Genomic DNA, 26,478 nt, shown 5'->3' with positions numbered 1-26,478 from the left:
AATGTAGGGGGTAAAGGGGCAAGGGTTCTACCATTAGATATATAAGTTTTAAAGCAATGGCAAAACTTAAGGTAAATATTCTTTCTAAATTCTGTTTTAGAAATTTCCGTTTTCTTTCATAAGTTTATAACTAAACTTTTACGACCACTCTATAAACTTTTGTTGTTAAGAAAATAAATCAATGTGGAGCAATCCACTGATTATTATAAAAGCCTCTGACAATGCTTATAATAAATGGTATTAAATCATATAGACCAAATCACTTTGAAATGATGATGTAAATCAAAAACTCAGGGTAAGCCCTTAGAGAAATAACTAGAATTTGTTTGAGTTGGTCTATCTTTTGTCTAACCAAACATTTCAAAATCATCCTTATGACTTATTTCAAACTCTACTGCTTACAACTACAAATATAACATCTTTAGGCAACAGGTTTTATTTGATGAGCCTTACAACTTTCTTTTTAAACATCCATTTTTCAACTTACTATATGCTCATCAAATAAAATTTGGAAAATGTAGAAAAATAAAAAGGAGAAACCAAAGCACCCATGTTTCCATCAAAAAAAAAAAAATGAACTTCACTCACTGGTTTTGGTAGAAGCGTTACAGCAAAAATTAAACACCTGATAATACTATTAACATGACTAGCCTAATACATACACTAACAAAGAGTTAAAAACTTCCACCATCTTTATTTTTTTTTTAATTTATTAATTTGACAGAGAGAGAGAGAGAGAGAGAGCGAGCAGGAACACAAGCAGGGGGAGTGGGAGAGGGAGAAGCAGGCCTCCTGCTGAGCAGGGAGCCTGATGTGGGACTCAATCCCAGGACCCTGGGATCATGACCGGAGCCAAAGGCAGACGCTTAATGACTGAGCCACCCAGGCGTCCAAAAACTTCCACCATCTTTAAAAGTCAGTCTTCTTTTTATAGACTTAACTACGAACATTTCCATAAAAACATCACATTGTTTTGCCACAAATAACAAGAAATTACTCTGCTGAGTTCTGAGGGATATTTAATGTAAATGAATCCACTGACCTTAAGTGTGTCTCTGTTTGCATCAGGCAGGAGGATGACAAGAAGGTTCAAAGCCTGTAGTTGTTGCGTCCTGGTTGGAAGATCTGCAGACAGATTAAATAAATCTGAACTCTTTTCTTTACCATTTTTTTTTTTACTTCCTTTTCATCATTTTGTAAGAAAAAAGTTATTTGGCATAAACATCCCTGTGAAATTTAAGACACAACAACTGAGCAGTGAGCGTTCTTGAGAGTGTGTTTGAGAGAGATCAGGGGAAGCAGCTGCCGCGTTAGAGTTTCTCTCAGAATGCTCACTTCCAACTGTGATCATATGATGAGCGGCCTTATGTTTGCAGACACACAACAGTGCTTTGGAAATGATTTTAACTTCTGCGTGATAATTATTCCCCAATGAAGAGACACAGAAAGTTGGCCCTTCCATGGTATGGTGTCAGGGTGCATCTGTTAACAGTGAAGGTTGTTTCTTCACTGGTGAGTGGACAAATTATGTGGTAAGAGTCCACCGATTCCAACAGGAAGATGTAAAATGGAGCCTGGAACACAGTAAGTGTTTGATAAATGTCTACGAAATGAACCAGAAAAACAACCAGCAATGACTGAGTCGAAGAGGTACATGATTATCATTGATAGTTATCATTTTTAGTAACCCTTGACCCATAGAAGTAATACTCATGGATATTTGGAGTCATTCTGGTATTTTTCCTCAGGAATCGATTTGTCCTTGAATCCATAGCTACAGAATGTACACAAAACAGCATAACTTAAGCATTATAAGTATTTTAAACACAAGATGATTTCAGTCATGTCTCTCCTAGAAATTCTGAAGAAATGTTATGATATGAGAGGACACACGGCAATCATCTCAATATTTTATGCTTTAAGAATAGCCTGGAAAACAATAGAATATTACCCAGAATAGGCCAGAAACAGTGGAATATTACTCAGCCATAAAGAAAGAAATCTTGCCATTTGCAACAACAGGAATGAAATTTGAGGGCATTATACTAAGTAAAATAAGACAAAGACAAATACCATATGATTTCACTTATATGTGGGATCTTAGAAAACAAACAACAAAACAAAAAGTTCATAGATACAGAACGACTGGTAGAAACTGGGGTTGGGAGGGGAGTGGACAAATTGGGTGAAGGGCATCAAAAGGTACAAACTTCCAGTTATAAAATAGTTAAGTCATCAGGACGTAATGTACAGCATGGCGACTACAGTTGGTAACAATATATTGCATATTTGAAAGTTGCTAAGAGAGTAGATCTTAAAAGTGCTCATCACAAGAGAAAAAAATTCTGTAACTGTGTGTGGTGATGGATGTTAACCACTTTCTGTGATGATCACTTCAACAATATATACAAATACTGAACCATTACACTGTACATAATATCGTAGGTCAATTATTATCTCAGTAAAAAAAAAAAAAAAAAAAAAATCAGACTAGCCCAGCACAGTCCTGGTGGCCATTGTAGCTCACCATAATCATCAATAGTGGTACCCTTTCCCTCTTAAAGTGTCCCAGCTGGGAAGTTAAAGATACGGTCATTAGAATACGGTGATGGCATTTTTCCTTTTCTAATGGCCTCTAGGACTAAAAGGAGTAATTATACCAGTACACAAACCTTGTAAGACCTCTGTGTTCACTGGAAAAGAATCAAGAACTATTCGAGACATTAATTTGGAGCTTGCCCAAGACCCTAAAATGGCAAGGTAGAAGTCTGTAGCCTCCTCCAAGGAGGCAGCCAAATAATTTGTTCCACGTTTCTGCATGACAATTTCAGAACTTAATTTTTTCAGGAAATAATCACAGACTCTGCCTCATCTCCTTGTGCACTGATGATAACTTAATCCACAGCTTCTCCAGTAAGTGTTGCTTTTAACACTTGGCAAGAAAAATGTATCAGATCTTACGTGACTCATTCTATTATACAAGAAATGTGAAGTTCCAGGTTTTAACAAGAAAATATATTGTATGGCTTAATGGGCGCACAATTAGTCTGTACCTGATGAGAACATTCTGTCACCCATTTCCTCAGAGATGTATATTTATAAAGGAAAAGGACAACAATGTATGGCATTCGAGCTGCTGTTGACGGAGAGTCAATACGTCTCTCCAAATATATCCGGTTCTATTCTTAGTGAGGCAAAGTGTCATTAAAACAATTAATATGGATGGCACCAGCACAAGGGCTGCCTCAAAGAGAGATGGCACTTACTCTGGACGGCTTGAAAGGCTTTGAGATATTCTACACTGAGCAGCGGCTGGGGCAGCTCCCGGATGAAGAGCTTCAGCAGGCTGGCTGCATCATGCTGTTTGACACTTTCCCAATTAAAAGTCCCTTCATAAAACTTTGCTTCCAGTTCTTGGCAAAGATTCTGAAAGGCAGAAGAAAAAAAAAAAAAAGCTACCAGTAAGCGTTTTTTTTTTCCTGCTGAGAGTGTGATCCACTTCCCACTTTCCAAGAGATTCTACTCCTTAGAAAAGAATCTGAAAGTACCAAAGGCTAACACTTCTCTGTCACTCAGAAAAATACTACTCGGCCAAGTGTAATTTACCAGTGACAAATTATAGCCAGGGCCACAGAATTAAAAAACTGTATATATTTTCCTGACTCTGCAACAGACCTTAAGCAGTAAAGGTTTAATCATGAAAAGATTCGTTAAAACAGTCATTCCATGTGGGGGCTTTACTTCTGATACTATCATTTTTCATTCAATTGTAAAAATCATCTGTTAAAAAGTCTCTTTTAAATTATTTAGAAATACATTACATAACAAAATACATAATCAATCTCTGGGCCTCAAACAGGAGGCTCTGATTAGTCACCTCTGGGAAATGAAGAACCACATTCTACAGCAAATGAGGCCTGAAAAGACATCAATACACCTGTCTGAGTTGCACGAGCCCTAAGTGGCACGGCCGACCTGCCGCCAACTGCAGAGAACAGTGTGAGTCCGTGTAGATTTAGAAATACCTAGTTCGTTTACCTCGAGGACTCTATGAGATTTGCCCAATCATCAGTAATCAATTTAGTTTCATAATTACTATTTTACATAGGCCTTTTCACTGTGGCATAAATCCTATTAGGTTAGAAATCCTTCCAAGTTTCTGTCACTTCCTTGATTATTTTAAACCGTTCTCCCAAAGACTGTTCTTCATTTTTCTTGTGAGGTGAATTTATTACACTTTCTCCTTCCTACACAACTCCATCCTCTCCTCCAGTTATTTCTGTAATTGGTGAAATACATAAAGGTGAGCCTAGGAAGGGGGGCGTAGGGGAGAGAGAGGTGGAGGGAGAGAAGAATGAAAGAAGAGAGAAGAAGGAGTGAAGAGGAGGGAGAAAGAGGAGACTGGAGAGGGTGAGGGAGGGGGAGGGGAGGGAGGGAGGGAGGAGGGAGGGAGGGAGGGAGGGGGGAGGGAGGGGGAAAGGGAGGGAGGGAGGGAGGGAGGGGGAGGGAGGGGGAAAGGAGAGAGAAGAGCACAAAAAATTTGGTGGAGCAGGGGAGAAAGACAACCAAAAATTTTGCATATTATCTTTAAATCATTTATAACAGACCAGCTGCTGCATAATTTGGGATGTGACAACAGGCTGGGTTGAAGAGTTGAGCCAACAGAATCCACTTAATTGACCTTCTTAGAAATTACATTTAGTTGAACTTATGCTTGTCAGCTATCCAGTCAAAAACATAAAATACCCATTCTGCTCACCACTGTGTACTGAAGTAAACATGTTTATGACTCTCAGGAGTTGGGCCTCACAGTCTGCTCATTAGTGCTGTGACCAGGGGGCTGAGAAAGGGTCTTCTTGCCCAAGGGGTAATATGAAGTCACGTGACCTGTTTCTGAGGGATTCGCTCTCTGTAAGAGAATGTGCCTCTCAACGGAACTTATCTCAGAATCACACACACAACGCCCATGTTTGACTATTGGTAAGATCGCCCTAAATGTTAGCAAATGGAGTGAGACAATGGCAGCTTATCCAACTTACACAGGCCCCAAAAGGGTTTCGGGGACCTCTGTGAACCGGATACCAAACCCAGGGGACACCAGCTGAATGAAATTTGTGAGCAGGGTGTATCAGGTTCCTCGAATCCGATTGTACGGAGATCGCTCTATGCAGTAAGAGCCAAGTAGGCCGAAACTAGCAACCCACATCGAGGAAGCTTATCAGCATAAGCAGGTGACGTGAACAGTGCAATGTCTGATGAGTGATTCCAACCCTGGCAGCCCCAAGGCCACAGTCACAGGCAGGGAGCACGTGCACCCACCAACACTCAGTTCTCCCTGATCCAGCTCTAAAAACGTCATATAGAATAAGTCTTAAGGAAACGAACAGAAAAGGTCTCCTTGACCTACCCTATTTTCGCTTGGATTTGCAAATTCAGGAAGACAGTAGATTGGATGTGGGCAATGATTTGTGCCACCTCAGTTGAGAGCTAATGCTGAATGTAGAGGCTTGGGGGGCTGTTCGTGGCTGCTAACCAAAAACTCTTCCTAGATACGTTTTCCAGATAGAGCTACAATTCCAAGCCTGAGGCCCCTGAAACATGCAAATCCCCTGGGACACTTATGCACTGTGCATCATCTGTAGGGTAACTCTACCTTGGCCATGCATTTACTGGATGCTGTATTCCCCAGAGCAGGAGCTGGGTGACAGGGGTAGAGGAGGAGGGTGCACAGCATCCCGAGAGAGTGGGAAGAAAATGCCAGCTTGCCAGAAAAGGCAGCAGGGGGAGGGAGAAAGGGCAGTCTGGGAATCACCGTGCCTCTTTCACAAGCCAGACTCAGGCTATGCTGTATCAGGTGAGACAGGAACTGTGAAGGTCAGGAAAGGAGCTGAGGCAGAGTCTCATTTTGTCAGCCCCCATGAACTGGTGTATGGGGACTATGGTCACATCTCCCATTCTGCTCACCTGGTGGAGTTTATCATCCGCACTTTTCTTTTTTTTTTTTTTAATTCAGTTGCTATTACTCACGCTGACTAAATCTATCACCAGTCCCCTATTAATGTTTTGAACCCATTGTGTTCTCTTTTCATCAGAAGGCTGGAACTACTCTTGGCTTTTGCTTGTTCACTTTTGTTTCTGTTTTATGTTTGCACAGCAAAGAGATTATTTGCTTCTCTATTTATCACAGTATTATTATAGCTAATATGGTGAGTTTGAAGAAAAATCAAAACTTAACAAAAACCAGCAGAGATCCTAAAAAAACTAAATATAAACTGAACATTACTTTACTAACAATGGGAAGAAGGGGTGGGGAGGACAAGTTAGCTTTGAAAATGCAAAAGTTTAATTAAACAATAAAGTGTTACATGAGTAGAACCAAGAGATTACCTTGATTCTAACAGCAGCTCCAGGTATTCTTAAGAGGCCTTCGGTTTCCAAACCTCCCTCTTCAATTCGAGAAATCAGCTATGTACAAACAGAAGAACATTCTGACTTGGTTATTCATAACAGGTACAATTCCAAATTTAACATCTGCTTCACATATAAATAAATGCAAACTGATCACAATGATGTGTAAGCTGGTTTTCACGAAGTTGTGAATGCTACTGCACCAGCACTAGCCTTTAAACCAGGAAGTCTCAGAACTTTACTTCCAATTGAGAAAAAGTTGAGTTTTGGGGCGCCTGGGTGGCTCAGTCGTTAAGCATCTGCCTTCGGCTCAGGTCATGATGCAGGGTCCTGGGATCCAGCCCCACATCGGGCTCCCTGCTTTGGCGGGAAGCCTGCTTCTCCCTCTCCCACTCCCCCTGCTTGTGTTCCCTCTCTCGCTGTCTCTCTCTCTGTCAAATAAATAAAATCTTAAAAAAAAAAAAAAAAAAAGTTGAGTTTTATTCTCCTTTGTTACAGAAGTGTAATCATTTCACACAACAGCTGCCGTACTCCAAACAAATGGAGACTGAAGATGTTCACTGTTTAAAAGCAACTAAGACCAGCCATGACTTCTGCTTTTCCAGAAACATACATTCTGCAGTCAAATAAATCTTATGAAATTCCAGTATTTGCATATTTACATCTCATTTTTAGTTTGTTTGAAAGACTTGTTTATGGTATGAAGGGAAAAAAAATCCTGTTTGCAAATATTCATTTTTAAGCTTTGCAGCTTTTAGTGATAAACCAAGATAAAAAAACAACTCTTGTATAGGGTGTCTAAATCATACCTGATACCCAATGAATACACACAGATCTCTCTATCTCCAGAACCCCATTAAAATAACAAGGATTTTCTTTAATAATGCAGAAACCCACAAGAATAAGGCAAATGGAGAAATTACAATGACATACTGTTGGAAGCTAGGAAGATGATAAAAAAGTGGTTAGTTTCTTGGCAGAATGATCTTCCAATTGAAATATGTATTCCCTGGGCAGTGCACAAAGGCTTTATAGGGGGTACTCTGCTATTTTAAGGAAAGCAATTTCCTTGTCCTCAGGTTAAATATAAGGCAATTACTAGCATCACGTGCGTTTTCCTTCCTACCACCCACCCCCATTCACCATAGCCTTCTACTCTACGAAAGACAGACCTACACTTCACTCATTCCCAAACTTACTATAATCTCTCTGCACACCCTAAGGCACAAAATCTTCCAGAGTGCCAAAGGATGTAAAAATTTTATTTTTTGTTTTCAGGGAAACCTCCTTTAATGATTTACCAAGGCTCTATAAACTACATAAAGCTTACTGTTTCTCCCTTGCTTATAAAAGTGTCTATTAGGAGCAAAGCAAGGTATCATAAAATGAGGTCTTTTGACCTTTGTCCAGATGTTCTGAAATCAGATATATTGTAGCGTGTAGACACTGGAAGAGAGGCAATTTTTCTTTAATGACTTCATCTCTCCTATCCCTGGATTATGGCCAAAGGACACACTGATTTTCAGGGAGTCAGGTAAGAATAAAGCAAAGAATAGTCTCCAAATTCTCCTAAGGATTTATTATTAGCTAAAGAAAGAACCATCTTTGACCAGTCAAAGCAGTGCATGATTTTTAAAAATTCAACCAAATGTTTTCTAAGACCACATTTTTCAAGTTACACTAGATAATAAACCCACAGCAAAAAAACCTTATAAGAATTATTTTAGATTAGATGGGCATTACTCAATAAAGGATTTAAAACCAACCTTATCAAATAATAGCATGCAAAATTTATTCAATGTTTGAGCAATTTTCATTTTTATCTCATCTTATAAAATGTTTAAAAGTTTCTAGTAGTAAAAAATGAAATTCTATGCTAGCTGCTAGAGCAAATTAGTTTTTCACAACAGTACATGCCTTTCATTTTCATCAAATACACAGGAAAAATGGATGATTTCTAAACGAATGAGCGTAAGATCTGAATTTTTATATTTAAGTTCTTTTTATTACTCTCTAATGTGGAATACTAGCATTCAACAAAGATATGTATATATAATGCCTGAAAGAATGCCATGTGGTTTTTCATATTTCTCACTTTAAAAATAACATTTTTAGCCACATTATATTGCATTATTAAAATATAAATAATACTTTATAGTTCTCCTTTTATTTTCAAGATTTAAAAATGGAAAATAACTATATTGTCCTATATATTTTAATCGTGTTCCTTTTTAGTAATTTATCTTACAAGAGACATTGCATAATGTATCAGTAATGTTCACAGCATTTCCTAAGAGAGATTACATACTTATATGAATTTATGAACTGAAAATGAAGTCAGAAGTTTTTGACACAAAGTATCTTTGATTTGGCTGATTAGTCTGACAGTGAGAACAGAATTTACTAATTTGTCAGAATTTTTCTAAAGATAAAAATTAAGAGTATTTTATTTCCCTAATTTTTTCTAAGAATATGGTTTAAACAATGTGTCTCTGAGCAAAAACAAAACAAGCAAGAAAACAACAGATACAATTCACAGGTATTAGATAAACTTTGTTAAAGCCCTTTTTGGGGTATAATTCTTAATAAATGAGAGTATAATCCTCTAAAAACTAGTAATAAAACTTTTTGCAAATCAGTGATTTCCAATTCTTTCCTTTGTACAAAACTGAGGAAATACCTAATTGAGGTGACACTTGATCAATCGAAAAAATATTTTTCAATGCTAGATCACTGATTTTTTTGCTTATAATTCAGAGGGGATGCAAACAGATGAGTGTTATCTAATAGTAAACTCTTTATCTACTCTCTTTTGTTTTTTGTGTGAACAAAAAAAGTCTTCAAGGCTCCTATCTAACAACCTCAAACTGGTTGGAAGCCCAAGTCTTCAGAATACTGAATAGACCAGAAAGGTAAAATAACTACATAAATAAAACAATTTCAAGAGAAAATGACACAGGACTGCATGCAAACCTCAGCCTGATCAGGAGACATCACTGAATTTTTGTGGAGACCAAAACTTACTTTTCAATGATGTGATGGTGAATTTGATAAAGTCAAATGTGACACATCATTGGTTTTTTGGTCAAACACCAGTCTAGAAGTTGCTGTGAAGTTTTTTTTAGATGTAATTAACATTTAAATCAGTACATTTTGAGTAAAGCAAATGTAATCTGCTTTATGTGGGTGGGCTTCATCCAGTGGGTTGGCGGCCTTAACAGCAAAGACTGAGGTTTCCCAAAGAAGCAGCAATTCTGCCTCAAGACTGCCAACATGGAAAGCCTACAGGAGTTTCCAACCTACAGATTTTGCACTCAACACTGCAACATCAACTCTTGCCCAAGTTTCCAGCCTCTGGACTGCTCTATTTCAGCCCCCACAATCTCATAAGCCAATTTTTTGGAATAAATCTCTATGAACATGTGCATGCACGCGCGCACGCGCGCACACGCGCGCACACACACACACACACACACACACACCCCTTATTGGTTCTGTTTCTTTGGAGAACGCATATCCACTTGGAAAGGATGCTGCTGAGATCCTTGCCTTGCACAGTCATCTGTAGTGGTAACGTGCACCTTTTACTTAACAGTATGAATATATGGCCCATATTTGTCAGCACCTCCCGGCTCATCACAGGCACTGTTGACAGCTATCCATACAGAAACAAGTTCTATAAGCAATGGCAGGCAAAGGCTGGTGAGTAGAACAAACTGCAGAACGAAGTTCATCAAGAGAAACAATGAGATACATGTTTGGATGTGATGGTGATCATGAGAAATAATGGAACCAGAGGTTAGTAGATAAGACAGCTAAAGACTGGTTTGGAATAGCGGAAGAATCAGTGCCAAGTAGATTGAGCTTTAGTACTGAATGAGTTTGTTGAGCTAGTCTGTTGTGAAAGTTTCCACTGCCACTCCTGCTATCCCCAGAACTATCAGAAATTTGTGATGTGCTGGGGCTGCTGCAAACAATCTACAGCGTGGGTAGCCCATAACTGATCTGACCCACCTTCCTCACTGTGCTTTCCTGGCTCTTAGCAATGTGTAATCTGTGTTTCTGAACAAGGGTGGCTCAAAGATTAGACTGGAGTTTTTATATTGCCGTAGGTAATAAGGGGATTCCCTTATGAATAATTGAGTGTTGATGACACCAATGACTTGATAGTTTAGCAATCACTTTCTAATTCTACTTTATGGTTTCTTTGCCTACTTTGGAAGTAGGCATTGGTAAATTAAATTGGACATCCTCCCTGTAAATAGGAAAGCTTGGGAAATACACACAGGCATGAAATATTCATGAGGATTCAATTCCCTAGAAATTTATAAGCAGTTCCCACTCCTGTGTATTATAGAATTGAAATCTCAATTATACAAAGCTAGCTAATATAAGACAGGAAAATGATGCCAGGTAATCACAGTTATAGTAATAACACAGAAAACATCACCATGAAATAAAAATTATGAGCCCTTGAAACAAATTTGCTTCCTGAATAGAAAATCAAAGTACAAAATAAAAGAGCACATCAACTGGAAAACTATATTATAATATTATGAATGCCAAAAAAGAAAAAAAACTTCAATTAGTTCAAGTATGTTCTCTCTAGGCTGACCCATTTAGGCCTACTTACTTTTTGAAATATCAAGGGTATTCGAGTTCCCGGTACTTTCTTCTGATCTTGTTCTAACAACACTATCAATGGAATACAAAAAAGGCCAGAATCTGCAACAAAAAATAAAATTTCTTAACTTCCATCCATCTATAAAATATTAATGCAAAAATATTAAGGCATCAGATTTCTGATACTGTCATTCAAACAAACAACTATTTATTGAGCACCCACTAAGTGAATGACACTGTCTAGCCATGAGGTACATACCTCTCCCTAGGAAAATCTTGACGCTGTCTTATATAGCAATCTCGCAAGGAAAGACAGCTAAGTAAGTGACTGCAAATAATCACCAAAATAATTAGAAAAGTTATACTGTCATATAAAAGAAACAGTCCCATGGGAGTATGTGAAATATGCAAATAATTTACTAAAGGTAATCAACTTAAAAGTTTTGGTGAAAGCAAGTATTTACTCATCTCTTCCATATTTAATTGACATTTAACATTCTATAATCAAGAAACCAATCAACAGTATGATCTTGTTCTACACATGTTTTTCTTTAGAAAATATCAACACTTGGTAGTCTTGAATTGAGAGTTGTAGTTTCGTATATTTGGGAATAACTACGAAGAACTGAAAGGGAATAATTTATAATTTTTCTAAATTAAAATCATATGCCTTCAGTCTGGTGTGAGCAATAGCTTCTGCTTGGCACCTCCCACCCCACCCCCATCATTTAATGAACAGTTAGCACAGAAGTGTAACACACATCATCAGGGGAGATATAAATCATTTGTGAACAAGGAAAGGCGGAATTATATTGTGGAACAAGGACACACTGAAAACTGACACTCGATAGAGATGCCATTCAAGAGAATACCAGTAACCTAATAATTTGTAGCTTAAGAATTATGAAAAAAAAAACGTAATCTTCAAAAATGTCAAGAGTCTGGTTTATAAAATGAATATATTAGATGAGCTACAAAAATATTTAAGAAATGGAAAGAAAATCTATTCTGTTAATAGTTATACTCTTAATGAGAATGGCTTAATATTTCTCTCTTTGCTAGGAAGCAATTCTAAAACATAAAAAAGCCTCTCTAAGCCATTTTAAAAGTCCTGAGCACTGAGTCACAGCTATTTAAATTATATTTCTATTTTATATTTGGAAAAGGCTTTGTGACAAGCTTCTGAAAAAACATCTAAAGTCTTTCATGATCCATAATGGCCTTGCGGAAAATCAGAATCACCATTTAACTCAGAAACTCACCATCCCAAGCCTTAAGCTATAATACTCGGAGGAGCTGAGCACAGAATGAGGTCTCCTGGGGCCCAGTATGGGAGAGAGGGCCTGGAGGGAAGGTACACTTCAGTCCTATAGAGAGACTGCCTCTAAAACTTCAATCAGGTGAATATGTATCTTTATTAATGTTACCATAGCAACTTGATAATCCTCATGCTTGGTATCTCTTTAGGAGAGAACTTAAAAGTTAAGTAAGAGGTCAGAGATTCCTAAACAGTTAAACTTTGTTAAATTAAGAGAGAATTATCTGGATTTCCAGACCAATAAAATCTTGGATAAAAACTGAGGTGTCTGTTCTCTATCACATTATAAAAAACAAAGTCTGCTTATGTAATAGGTAAAGCAAATTGCTTACAAAAGAAAAACTACATATATCCACAATGAGTACAATTTGGTGGTATTATGCGCCACAATGGCATTATTTTCGAGTGAAGAATGCTTTGTAAAACAGTTACAAGTAGAATGTACATGAGCAAAGGGACAGACTACTAACAACTACCCCATGTATATCCCATCAAATAAGCAAAAGTAACCAAGATCAACTATCTTAAAGTCATTTTTTCAAGATCTGATTCTGGAAATAAAGTTTATGTACCAAATGTATCTTTTTACACATAGTTTTCAAATGAGAGTGCATGTGAGTTAAGATTCCTCGATTCAGAAAAAAAAGAAAGAAAGAAAGATTCTTTAATTCAATTCAATATTTCCTTCCAAGGTAATTAAGTATTTGGTTATCTCTTTACTTTCTATAGCCTAGGAGAATAGTGCATGTTTATCAAGTTACAAAGTTTTTCAAGGCAATGTTTTAGAATCTGAATTTTAGATGTATTCAAGTGTTGGTTTATTTTGTAGGTGTTTCCTCCTCCACGAATACTGCTAAGAAGCTAAGTTCATCTTTGCTTCTTCTGAAGTAAATTCAACTGTTTTTCATTTCAAAATTACCTTTTGTTTTGATTTTCACAGCTTTTTGTTGCTTCAGTTCAACACCCAATACATCATAGAGGGCAGTCAGCTCAATGAGGGCTAAATGGCAAACTTTCTTCATGTCCTGGGGTGCTAGGTCACCAATCCTGGTGGTGCCTGTTTTGTCTTTTGGCAATCTGAAATTCTAAAATAAGTACCATTAATAGAGTAAGGGTTAATAGGGTCTAACCCCATTTATAGTGACAGACGACAAAACTGTAATTATAGAAAGAAGCCGTACTCAAGAGCAGTGACAATGAAAGCTATGGCAAAGTTGCTCCAGTCAGAATGAAGAGCCATCCTCTTGATGATCCTCAAAGCTGTGGGAAGTCAGTATGTGAAGTCCAACAGACAAGGTGACCAGACTATGGACCAGGCGTACTGATCCCAGGGGCTAAGAGCGCAACAGAGACGGTAAAACTGAAGGAGAAAAAGAACTCCTGCTGACCTTCAACAACAAAGGAGATTAGGAGTCAAGAGAAACCATGAGGAGGAAGAAGAGGAAGAGAAAGAGGAATAGTAGCCCTGAGTGAGTACTTACAATGTACAAGGTACCCTTAACCTATGCTGCCACAAATATGTATAATACGATGTGAAATACTGAATATTTGTAATGTAATATATATTATAATGTTGTCAGAAAACCCCAAATAACGTAGATACAGAAGGTCTGTATAGCACTGGGGCAACAGGGAGAGTACAAGGGATAGTAACAGCATGGACTTTAAAAGCCAGAATGCCTCCCAGTCATCTAGCTACTGGCCAGCTACTAACAATCTGGCAATTGATTAACTACCCTTTCTTTAAAAGGGCAGAAGGGGAGGGGGGAGGAGGAAGGAGGTGGGCATAGCTAGAGGGGGTAGGGATGAGGGGGAAACAGGGCGGGGGGGAGGGAGGAGGAGAGAAGGGCCACCTAATTCAGAGGGCTGTTGTGGAGTTTCACTGCCTGGCCCTTCCCCAGCACCTTTATATGGCTGCTATTATTTTTACTTTCACCGCTGAATAAAGAGACTTAGAGATACCACGATCACAGGCAAGTAAGTGGTATTTCGTTATTTCCTGCCTTTCGCAAATATTATCCACCACTTATTTTAGCCACTTTTAATATTAAATACATTAAATCTAAGAAAACAAACCACAAAGTAAAAACATGAATTTCCCTAATACACTGAATACAAATTATAGTCCCACTGTATTTATTGATTCCTAAAACCGTGATTGTTCTCTAATGGTTTGATTTAAAAAATGGTTATAAAGGGGGCACCTGGGTGGCTCAGTCATTAAGCATCTGCCTTCGGCTCAGGTCATGATCCCAGGGTCCTGGGATCGAGCCCCGCATCAAGCCCCGCATTGGGCTCCCTGCGGAGCCTGCTTCTCCCTCTCCAACTCCCCCTGTTTGTGCTCCCTCGTTCGCTGTCTCTCTCTTTCTGTCAAATAAATAAATAAAATCTTCAAAAAAAAATGGTTATAAAGGCTATATCTTTTGGGTTTACCCCTGACTTCCTCATTTAATGGCCAAGGATGTTCAACTAGTTCCCTTTTATTCCCGTCGCTCATTTTTTCACCATATGATTAACACTTCCTGGTCTAAAATCTAGTGCAAAAACCAGGTCTTAAAGCAGCCATTCTCAAAGTCAGATCCAGGGAACCAAAGAGTTACCTAATACCCTTTCAAGGAGCCTATGAGGCCAAACTATTAATAATTAAACCTAAGACATTATTTGCCTTTTTCACTCCCATCCGCTCATGAGTGTACACTGGAGTTTTCCAAAGGTATAAGATAGGTGCTTTTGCGACAGATTGAATACAGATGCAGATGTGAAAATCCAACTGACTTCTACTAAAGTGAGACACTGGAGTTGCTGAAATGTAAAACCATGGCACACTTCTTAATATTTTGAGAAAATAGGACTATTTTTCATTTAAAAGAAGTTATTTATGCTAACTGTAATACTGTACTTAAAGTAGATTAATAATTTTTGAATTTCTCAATTTTAATTTCTAATATGGTAAATACCCATAGGTATAACTGACAGTCTACTCTACTCCCACAGTCTTTGTTGTTTACTTATCACGAGAAATGATTCCTTAGTCTACACATTCATGTTTCATAGTTCAAGAAGACAGGCCAGTGACAAACTTCCATGGAACTCAAGCCAAAGAAATTCTTCACATTCCAAAATCACATATAGCAGTCTTCTCATCTCCTCAAAATCTTTCATGAAATCCTAATTTCTGTAGAACTATGAGTAGGCCTTCTTCCTTGGTTCAGCTACAACATACTTCCACAGAGCTGGAAGTCCAGGAAGACAACAGAGGCCCCAACAAGAGGAAATCACAGATTGTTGGCCAGAAAGCTGTGTGTCTGGGGTTTCATCAAAGTGTTGGAAGCCGTGGTAGTTACTGTCCTCAATACCGACATCCTTCCTGACTGGTGAAACAAAAGCTTTCTGAAGTCCTCCATGCTTTTTAAGAGCCTAAAAGGGTTCTGAGACCAAATTGTTTAAGTATCATTGTTTTAGAGCATTTCCTAACACCTACAACTTTTGCTAACTGAGCAGCTAAATCCTTTCCAGCAAACTCAACTCCAAGAGAGAACCTCTGTACATAGTTCTTTACAGAAACTTCTGCTTTAGAACCTGCTATACTTTTCAGAGTCCACTGTAGGAGAAAACAGGTCTTCCTTAACTTTTTGCAATACATTTTTTCCGGATGAGAACATGAAATAAAACAGCAATAGACATCATTAAACATTCAGTCTAGGTGAATTTCCAGCCTAAGTGTTAATGGGGCCATGCATGGGGGTTGAGAACGTGGAGCCAGACCGCAGGTGGCCCATCCTGTCTCCACCACTTACTAGCTATGTGACCTTTGGCAAATTACATCACCTCTGTGCCATCTCAGCCATTTCATCTGTAAAATGGGAATAACAACAAAACCCACTCAGAAAGTGTTAAGTGTTATTACTACCTCTCTTTCACAGAGCTTTTTCAATAATTTCAAGATTTCATGCCTTTCCTCTTCTCCTAAATATCACTGTAAGGTAAGGGGGAAAATGATAAGGCTAATACTCTTATTTGATAAATGGTCTTTTGTCCTATCCTGCAAAAGTCCCCATAGATAAGATTACAGCCCATTCTCAGTGGGTAATTAAGGCTTACTAATAGACTAAATAGGACCACACAGCCAGTGACAAAAATAAGGATGCAAATTCAGATCTTCTGGATCCTAAATTCAGCAATAACCATTCTGTTGTGCTCCATTTTCTCTGTCCACCACAGCATGCAGGGAGGAATCTAGGTTGAACAGTATTGATAGAGGACTGTGAGCCCCTCAAGGAGAAGAGCCACATCTTAATCACTTCCATAGCCCTACTGGACCACAGACCTGGCACACTACAGGTGTTCTGTCCCAGGCTACTCAGTGAACGAAGACACATGCCCTACAGGGTGAAAAGCACAGAATCAAGCTCAGTGAGGTATGAGCCACTGGCTGGATGCTTCCCCACTGCCCTATGATTCGCACTGAGCCTCACGTTCAAAATCACACAAAACTTTTCACATTTTCTTCCAGACCTGGCCCCAGAGTTCTGCTCATTGCATTGTTTTCCAAAGGGCTGAGCCAATCCTATTTACCAACCTTTTTTTTAAGTTCTAAATGTTTCATTAAAATCAGTTGCTATTGATCTCATAAGCCAAACATATGTAATATAATTATTTAAAGCATTAGCCAAGGTAAATGTTTAGAGAAACCTGAAATATTATTAGTTCAAACATTTGACTTACCTAGCAATCTATGTCATGAGCTTTATTTATTTATTTATTTAACATTGTGCTTTAATGAAAGGAGTTAGTTCTTTATCCCAATGTTTAATTCATAGCAGCAGCTTTAAATATTTATGAAGTTTCCTGTCATTTTTGTTTAGTTAATAGACTGGATGGTTCAGTTCGTTGGCTAAGAGAAGGCAATGCAATTTCAGCAAAAGAAAAGCTCTTTGCCTTCTGAAAACTGTGCTTCAAGAACGAAGTGAAATAAAATTTTTCAAAAATTATAAGGTCGTTGGTTGCCATGTTACCATAAATTAATCAGGTAGCTCTCTCAACCCGCACCCCTCTTTTGCAGGCCTCACAGTACAAAGGGCCCCTTAGGCACTTCATCAGTAATGATGGACTCTGATGGACTTGACTTTACTACATTAAGTCACTTCTAGCCTCGACTTGGAAAGCAAGAGAATCTATCCTCACCTGGTCAATTTCCACAGATGACTTTTTTTTTTCCTGGTCTGCTAGAAAATGCATCTCTTACCCAAGATTTTTCCATGTGTAAAATGTGATTTTATTACAGTATTTCATTCATTGTCATTTCCAGAGACTGAATACTTTTCTAGACAAATGAACTTTTGAATTTAGTTGTTTTATATTTCTTGCATTTTTTTTTTTAAATGGAGAGCAAAGAGCCATAATTTAACCTTCTCTTGACAATTCAGGACCATAACCCTAAACACCTATTTTTGTATTGTGTACAAGTGTGTGTCTTCTCTTGATTTTCAGTGTCCTCATTCAATCCTGAAACAACACTTTGTCCACTGTCCTTCAGCTTCCTCCAAAGGTGTTCTGTCCTGTAGCAAACTGCCAACGTGGGCCTCCATGCCTAGTTTTTGGCCTTTAGTATCCACAGAGCGGTGTTACCAGACAACCAACGTCATTATAGAACAAGAATTTACTCGAATTAAACATAATTCAATTAGAATCCAAAGGCACTAAATAAAGACCTAAGAACTAAATATAGGTGTGCATCTAGGATATAGGCTTTACCAGTTATAACTTTAAAACTATGATCTTAAAAATTTCTGCATAAACCCTTAATGTTCAGTCTCCAAAGTAGGATGAAGAAGTATTATTAAATTTCTATTGTATATGATGGACCCAACAAGCCAGAATCCTATTTATATAATAACTCAAGCTATCCTGAACGAGTTTGTCAGCAGCACCAATATATAGAGCCACTTAAACTCACACCTAAATTAAATGCATTTATACCTTCAGGGCACATTAAGTGGAGTCAACATGGTCTTCCAGAAAAACCTCCAGCTCCAAAAGTTGAGTCACCAAAGCCAAGTCTTAGCATGCCATATAAAATATAACCTGTTTCCTTGTATGAGAAATAGGAATCAAAATATCTACCTCATAGAGATCATTTGATAAATAACTACAGAGCATATTTTCTGAGATACAATGGTACACAAAACACAATAAGTAGTAGCTACATTTTCAGACTGAAGCCCATTAAGGTTATGAAACCTGATCTCCACATTTAAGAGGAGAAATCTGAATCTGCTGTGAGAGATCATAAAGAATTAACAAAGACTACCTGATGCTGCAAGAAAAAGGAAATGAATAAAAAAATGAAGTCAACAGAGAACAATGTATTTTTACATAAAGCTCACTGCTTATTTACAGAAGCAGGGGAGCACAGAGTAGAAATGGAATTTAAGGTTTATCTGCTTACACACCTGCCTCAGAGTGATGAATAAATATTCATTCCATCAACCACGCTGAGGACTTGTGAAAAGCTTATATGCCCATGCCTTCCAGGAGACGTATGGATAAACGGTTGTATAGGTGAACAGATGCATATATGTATAAATACAAGAATACACTGATAATAATTACCAAAAGCATGGCATCTTAATAGCTTAAAGTATTATTTTATATATTATATCTAATGTAAATTCACAACCAGGGAAGACTTAATAATAAAGTTAGATACCGAACTAGACCCCAAAGAATGGGGTAAGACTTCCTTGGTAAACAGGGAACAACAGAGAGGTAGAAATGGGAAGATCATTTCAAGCTTGGGGCACAACATGAATAAAGTCAAGAAGGGAGGTGAGCACAAATGTTAAGCAGAGAATAAAATAAGAGAGGAAGTCTTAAGTCTCTGAAATATATAGGAACTTATATTTTATTCCACTTTTGAATTAACAACTTAAAAGCCAACGTCTTCATTTTTTTTAAATTAGACTTTAGTGACCTTCATTTACAACCCCTTCCATCTGTTGAGATATAGACTGTCACTATCCTGATAGTCTGGGAGCATAAGTCATCTCTTCAAGTCAAATGGTATGTATTCCTTTACTTTTCCCATTAGGTATAAAAACAGATTCTTAATAATATATGGTAAAACCTGGAAACAAGCTAGATGTCTACCATTAGGGAAATGGTTGAATAAATTATGATGCATCTTCACAAGAGAGTATGGCATATCTATAAAAAAGAATGAGAAATATTTCTGTATATTACTATGGAGTGATCTCCAGAATATACTAAGTCAAAAAAAAAAAAAATTCTAGGTTGAGAAAAGTGTGTATAGTGGGCTACCATTTACCTAAGAATGGAAGGATAAACCATAAAGTTAAAATGAAAAGGAGTTTACCTAGAAGGTAAATTTACCTGTAAGGGGAGGGAGAGAACAGAATGATGGCTCAAAGACAGAAGCCAGACTTTTAATGCATCTTGGTTTTAAATCTGATTTCTGGACCATGTAAATATTTTACATTCTTACAAACAAAATTAAATTTCAAAAAAGCAATCCTTAAAAATTGAAAATAAAATGAAACCATTAACCCAACCAGGTATTCAGTTGGTAGCTTAACCATACTGAGAATAACTATCCTATGCAGCCTAAAGCACAGTCATTTTATTATTACAGTCCTTTTGGGATATATCTCAAGGACACAAACAACTGACGAAAAGAAAAACAAGTATAAACTGTTTTTCTAGTAATCATATTGTTGATAGCAGTGGTAGTATTGTTATTCTGAGAATGCTGGGCATTAACTGAGGATACAACAAACAAGTAATTACATGTGTTCTAATTATATCACCTGGGGTATCCTGACAATGACTATTTTCGGCATGGAAGAAAGAAGATAACAGATGTACTTCTGGCCTTTGAAAAGGCTTTTAGCAATGACCGACCCACAGAAAGGAACAGTCCTAGAGTCCTGATCACAGTTACAAAAATATACTTCTACTAAATGGAACCACAGTTTCTTACAGAAACAGGTATTTCTAGATCTAGAGCAGAAACTATAGTAGATAAAGCAGATACCATGGGAAATTGTGTCTAGGGTCATGTGAGGTCTACATCTATGAGCGAAATTCTGTTTTTGCAAGAAAATTAAAATATAACAACACTAATTGGTCACTGGTGAAAGACACGAAGGAAGCAAAACAATGAACACTGGAAAATAAAAACCGTTTTGAGAAAGGTTTTCTTAAAAGAAGTATTCAAGTTAACAAATGAATAAGAGAAGAAATGAAAACATCTTGTCAACATTAATAAGCGAATGGATCAAGCATTAATTAGCAGCAGCTGCTAATTGCACAAAAAGAGAAAGATAATCAGCTATTTTGTGTCTCTTGATACATGATCACATATGAAATAATCTTGATTAAAAAAAAAGAAAAACACACTGAATCTGATAAATCTATAGTCAAACAATCTCTAAGAAACAGAAGAACATGAGGAATTAGAGGGGGAAATTCTCTACAGCTTAATAACCAGGTTTCTTCAACAAATAAATTTTGAGGGACAAAGAGGGAGAAAAACTGATGGAGAGAAAGGGAGGGAGGGAGAGATTAAAAGTCTCAAAAGACATATAGACCAACTGCAATGCATAAACCTTATTTGGATCCATATTCAAACAAACCTGAAAAAAAAAATGAAATTTGTGATACAATTTGAAATTCAAACACTGACTGGATATTGAAAATTAAGAATTGTTAGCATTTTTTAGGTACAGTAAGGGGAATCTGGGCACATTTTTTAAAAAACCCTCTTTTAGAACTACATACTGATATATTTATAGATGACAATATGTAATTCAGAGATGTGTTTCAAAATAACACAGAATGGAGCACTGGTAGGGGGTATGGAGAGGCAAGGACTAGCCGTGGATTAATGAATGTTGGGGCGAGTGGGGAAGTACTGGGAAGTTCATTACACAATTCCTTTTAGCTTTTGTAGGGTGTGAATTTCTACAAAAATAAATAAATACATGTATTTTTCAAAAATGTAAGACATATTCAGTAGTAACAAGAACACTCAGTACATGGAGGTATTTGCTACTAAAAGAAACCAGGGCTCCTTGAAGAAACGGATTCTTTCAAGTCAGAGGGAAGAAAAGTATAAAGTGAGCCTGGAACATACAGATGAAAGCAAAGAAGTCAAAGAACGACAGCATGTTAAAATGACACAGGAACCAGGCTGAAGGGCTCCCAGGGGTCAAATTTAGGGAAATTTGAAAGAAAAATAATAATGATTTATAAAACATTGAAAAAAGGAAGCCCTCCGTCCATAGTGATATTCAAAAACAAAAAGAGAAAAGGGAGGGCAAGTATTACAGAAGATTGCCAACCAATCATAATAGAAGGAATAAAAAAATCAGAAAATCACCATTTCTCAAACACTAGTTTAATTATTGTTTCAGGCAAGGATCACAAATGTACAGTGATACTGGTGGGCAATGGTTGTTACTGACAAATAGGATATTCACCCAGTCCCAAGGATCACAAATTAGTATTAACTGCACAATGGAAAAGTATCTTCGTAACAGGGAGATGTGGTGAACATCTCCTGAATGAAGGAGTCAAACTTCCATCACCAATAAAGGGACCGTGTGATGCCATGCCTCTCTTCTGATGATGCAATCAGAGGCATAAACCTCCTCTAAGCAGTAGTTTGGCCAAAAACGTTTAACTTGAATCCAGTCACGAGGAACAAAGTCGGAAATCTGATTTCCACGCTTCAAAAATATTAAAGAAAAAGCAGGGGACATGATTTAGATTCAAGGAAACCAAAAAGATATGACATTAAATACAACATCGGACCCCAGAATTCCAGATGGGGGTGAAGAAGGTGGAAGATATAAATGACAATATCATGACAGCTGGGAACATTTTAATATGACCATATGTTAAATATAATTATTGCTTTAGTGTTCAATTCCTTAAGTATTAAAGCTGTGTTAGTATGTCTTTGTTAAGCTAAAAAAAAAAAAAATTGCGGGGGTGGGGGGTGCCTGGCTGGTTCGGCGGGTAGACTATGGGCCTCTTGATCTCGGGGTCGTTGAGTTCAAACCCATGTTGGGCATAGGGCTTACTTAAAAAAAAAAAAAAAGTGAGGGGTCCCTGTGTGGCTCGGTCAGTTGAGTGTCCAACTTTTGATTTCAGCTCAGGTGATGATCTCAGGGTTGGGAGATGGAACCCCGCTGGGCAGCTCTGTGCTCAGCAGGGAGTCTGCTTGACAGTCTCTCTCTCTCTCTCTCTCTCCCCACACTCTGATAAATAAATCAATCTTTAAATTAAAAAAAAAAAGTGAGCGCACAGCTGATAGCACAACATATAAACAGAGAGATGTAGAAAGAGGAAAAGCAGAGGTTGCAAAACATTAACTGTTAAATGGGTCTACATGAATCCTGCAGGGGTGTTTGCTATACTACTCTTCCAGCTTCTCTATGGATCTGAAATTTCCAAAATAAAAAGCTGTTGAAAAATACATTCTTCTCTTTTAGTGAAATCTGAATAGTGTACTACGTACAGGTAACGAAGCATCACGGTCTTTGCTCTTCTGGGCCTTCTCCTTGGAGCTGTCCTTCTGACTGACGGCTTGCTCTGCAAACGATACCTCCAGGTTGATGTCTGTTTCAGAGGCAGGTACCTCCTCAGAAACCAGTGGAATGAGCTCTTTTTCACCAACAACTAGGCTACAATCCTGGTCTGGGAAAAAAAACCAGAAGGTTCAATTAATATATTTTCTTTGTTTCTTTTACTTCTTTACTTCTTTACATCAACTACATAAAAACCTTTGGGAAAAATACTATTTACTATAGTCAATAATTAGTGGATACTTTAAAAAGTTTACCCCAAGAATCCTACCAATGGCAGATGGAGGGTATAGGAGGGAAGGTGGAGACTGGAATCCATAGTTCAATTGTGGAATCTTTCTCTGAGGTCACAATTCTTAGACTGGGTCGACACGTCCAACATTGACAGATGATCTCAAACTCTGAATGAGAAGCCTCACAAAAATGTAGTAGACTTAATTGTGGTTTTATTTTACAATGGGAGATTAAAAGCAAAAGCAAAAAAAAAAAAAAAAAAAGTGGGGGAAATTAGTGATACACCACTTCAGTTTCTCAGAGTGAAACAGATTACTGGAACAGACTTCTTCCACACCCTGCCTTTCCTTTCTGGAATGTTATCCACCTTTCAGAGGAAGAATTCCAAAATAAGAGTTGGTGCCAAAAACTTGCCACAGTGGGAGTCAGGTCTGGAAGTACCTGGTACAGGAACCCAATAGGTTTTGTACCCTATTTATATCAAAGACTATTAAGGTTCTCACAACTATAAACCTAGTCAAATAAATTCTGGATATTTACATCAACATTTTAAGGCTATATAATTAGTTTAATATTGTTTTTTGTCTGTCTGTTGTTAACCTTCTAGGAAAGAATTAACATTGGCAAGCCTCTTTGCTGAAAACACTAGCTTTAAAGCTTTGAGGAAAATAGTTCTAACTGACATAATTCGGTAAGTTTTTGGTTTTAAACACAACTCACATTAGAAAAACCTTGGAACCAATAACAGGATTACTGTTTTTTTCTCATTGCAGACTTTTAAGTCATGGTGAGCAGCTATGTATTACAAAACAAACTTACATAGCGCATTTGCATTCTTCTATACTAACACAAGGCGATAGAAGGTAAAGTAAATTTAAAAATTTAATAAAGGCATGCCATATCTATACATGTGTTATTCCCACTGCTGCCTTCAGAAAAATATGTTTATAATCATTTAAATTAAAAAAAATATGTTTTTGTTTCACCCAATAGAAAATTAGGAATAAATCCAACTCTAGCCTCATTACTTCTGTTTGATAAGCAGGGTGGGCCTCTGGGCACGACCTGTGCTGTCCTGGGCCTCTGCATTCAGAAGGACCCCCTTCTGGGTTTAACGCTTTGCTGTTGCCACCTTGGAATCTCAACAAGAAGTCCCACATTTTCAGTTTGGACTGGGCCCTGCAAACTACATCGGTGGCCAGGTAGCATCTCCCAGTTAAAATAATAAGTAAACAGTGACCGATGCCAATTCCAAAATTAAGAATGAATTTGAAGCTCCTTGATGGTAATTATCTGATGCCATCTATGGCACGTTTATATACTATTTATGTTGCTATTCCAAGAGCCTGTGCAAAAATTTTTAATTAGAATAACTAAACCATTTTACAATTAATTTTTAAAGTATTAAGTGTCAAAGCACAGTTTTAGTTTTCCTTTCCCACTGGCTTCCACTGTTACATGTTTTACTGAGACTATGTATGTTGGTTTCCTAGGAAACCATTCTGGTGGGGGGGAAAATGATTAGCCATTTTCTTAAATTAGAAGCTACCTTTCCAGAAGCAGAGTGTTTACGGACAAGAAGTTTGAAACGATTCTTTTTCTTCCCTCAACACCCCCATATCACCCCTGCCCCACATAAAAAAATGTCCTGTGTTGGCTGCTGGAGGGGAGAGGACGGAGGGGTAGGGTAACTGGGTGATGGGCACTGGGGAGGGCATGTGATGTAGTGAGCACTGCGTATGATATAAGACCGATGAATCACCGATGGACCCGTACCCCTGGAAGAAAAATGTCCTGTGCTGATTTCAAAGTTGAGAAATTATAATTAAGTTACAATATATTTAATACATACGAATTTCCTCCAAACTGTGGCAGCAAAAAAAAAAAACGAAACAAAACAAAAAAAAAAACTTGGAGCATAAGAACCTAAGAGTTCAAGTGGTAAGATCAAGTTAAGTTAGATAGTAGGAAAAACAGTTTCAGGGGTAATAGGCATTGCTACAAGAAATGGATGGTGAATTGGCTAATAAAAATATCTATGAATCAATGACCTACTCTCATAGAGAAAAGTTAACAGAGAATTCTGACATAAACCTTTGACTCTTAAAGTCCTAAAGTGTAAACAGTATAATTTCTTTATTCTCTTTTGGTTTTGAAGCGAATAGCCCTGGGTTATAAATATTTTACACAACTCCTTAAAGTTTTTCAACTGTTCAAAATATTCCAAAGTGCCTTTATTTTTAAAAAGAATTACCCCTCCTCCAAAGAAATCAAGAGTAAATAAGTAAATATACATACAAACATGAAAGTTTTAAAATTATTTGGGCATTATTGATGTTCTAAGTGTATGTATAAAAACGATGGGCCATTTGCATACATTTGCATAATTTGATGAAAAGAATAATACTTAGCTGATTAATTAATTTGAAATGTGATAACCCTTGCAACATTAAGACTGCTGTGACTTTTTCATTTAGAATAAATATCTTTCATTGAACATACATAAAAACCCAAGTGTAGGAAAACATTTAAAATAGACGAGGCCACCCACACCTTCAGATTTCAAACAGAATGAGCTCCATTTTTGAACTCCAGACAATGTTTTTCTGTGCCCTTCGTTCTAAACCTTTCAGTATGTACATGGCACTGGCTAATTCACTGACCATCGAAAGACTATGGCCTTGCCTACAACAGGTGCAGTGGTAAAAACTCAGTGACTCGGACGCTGTTACACATATTGTCTTATTATTCTGATCGGAGGCTCTATGCCTACCTCATAGCATTTGGGAAAAAGCAGATGTAAATCAGGCAAGTCTGTCATGTTTTACTCGGCAGCTGCAAGCCAGCCTGGAAAGTACTCTTATAATGAACTTGTCTTCCAGAATTTCTGTTTATAGAGCCTACCACCTCTGGCAAGGGAGGAAAACATCAAGAAAGGACAATGTTTTCCTCAGTATTCATTTAGCAATCGCCAGGCACCCTTCCCCAAAGCATACTGACATTGCCACAAAAGGTTCATCCATCTCTCTCGATGACCTAGCTCTCTAGCATGCCAGTACTAGGTCTTCCAGCTGGCTTGCCGCTTCAGTGTTTGCCGGTCTGCAAACCTGGGGAAACACCCAGTGATTTCATTCTGATATAAAAATATACATACAACTAAATAGCAAGGGCTATTGATAGATCCACATAATAGCAAGGGCTTTGATAGATAGAAACATATAGACATGTCTGTGTCCATACACACACATGCACACACTTATTTACTTATTTCTAAAGGCAGGGGTG

The 26,478-nt window shown here is 37.6% G+C and overlaps 1 protein-coding gene across 5 annotated transcripts in view; it reads right to left on the bottom strand.

The window, feature by feature from the left end:
* Window positions 1-26,478, bottom strand: part of ARHGAP18 (Rho GTPase activating protein 18) — a 188,689-nt gene that overhangs the window by 23,566 nt on the left and 138,645 nt on the right. For all 5 annotated transcript variants that reach the window (XM_027601476.1, XM_027601474.1, XM_027601478.1 and 2 more), the window contains exons 5-10: window positions 22,893-23,071; window positions 13,269-13,434; window positions 11,042-11,133; window positions 6,388-6,465; window positions 3,267-3,426; window positions 1,043-1,125 (exon numbers count right to left, since the gene is read on the bottom strand). In XM_027601476.1, the coding sequence (XP_027457277.1) occupies window positions 1,043-1,125; window positions 3,267-3,426; window positions 6,388-6,465; window positions 11,042-11,133; window positions 13,269-13,434; window positions 22,893-23,071 (758 nt within the window). The remainder of the gene's footprint in view (window positions 1-1,042; window positions 1,126-3,266; window positions 3,427-6,387; window positions 6,466-11,041; window positions 11,134-13,268; window positions 13,435-22,892; window positions 23,072-26,478) is intronic.

Source organism: Zalophus californianus, chromosome 7 (assembly GCF_009762305.2).
Source record: "Zalophus californianus isolate mZalCal1 chromosome 7, mZalCal1.pri.v2, whole genome shotgun sequence".
Taxonomy (NCBI): domain Eukaryota; kingdom Metazoa; phylum Chordata; class Mammalia; order Carnivora; family Otariidae; genus Zalophus; species Zalophus californianus.
The sequence above is the reverse complement of the archived record's forward strand: the minus strand, read 5'-3'. Positions and strand labels throughout refer to the sequence as shown.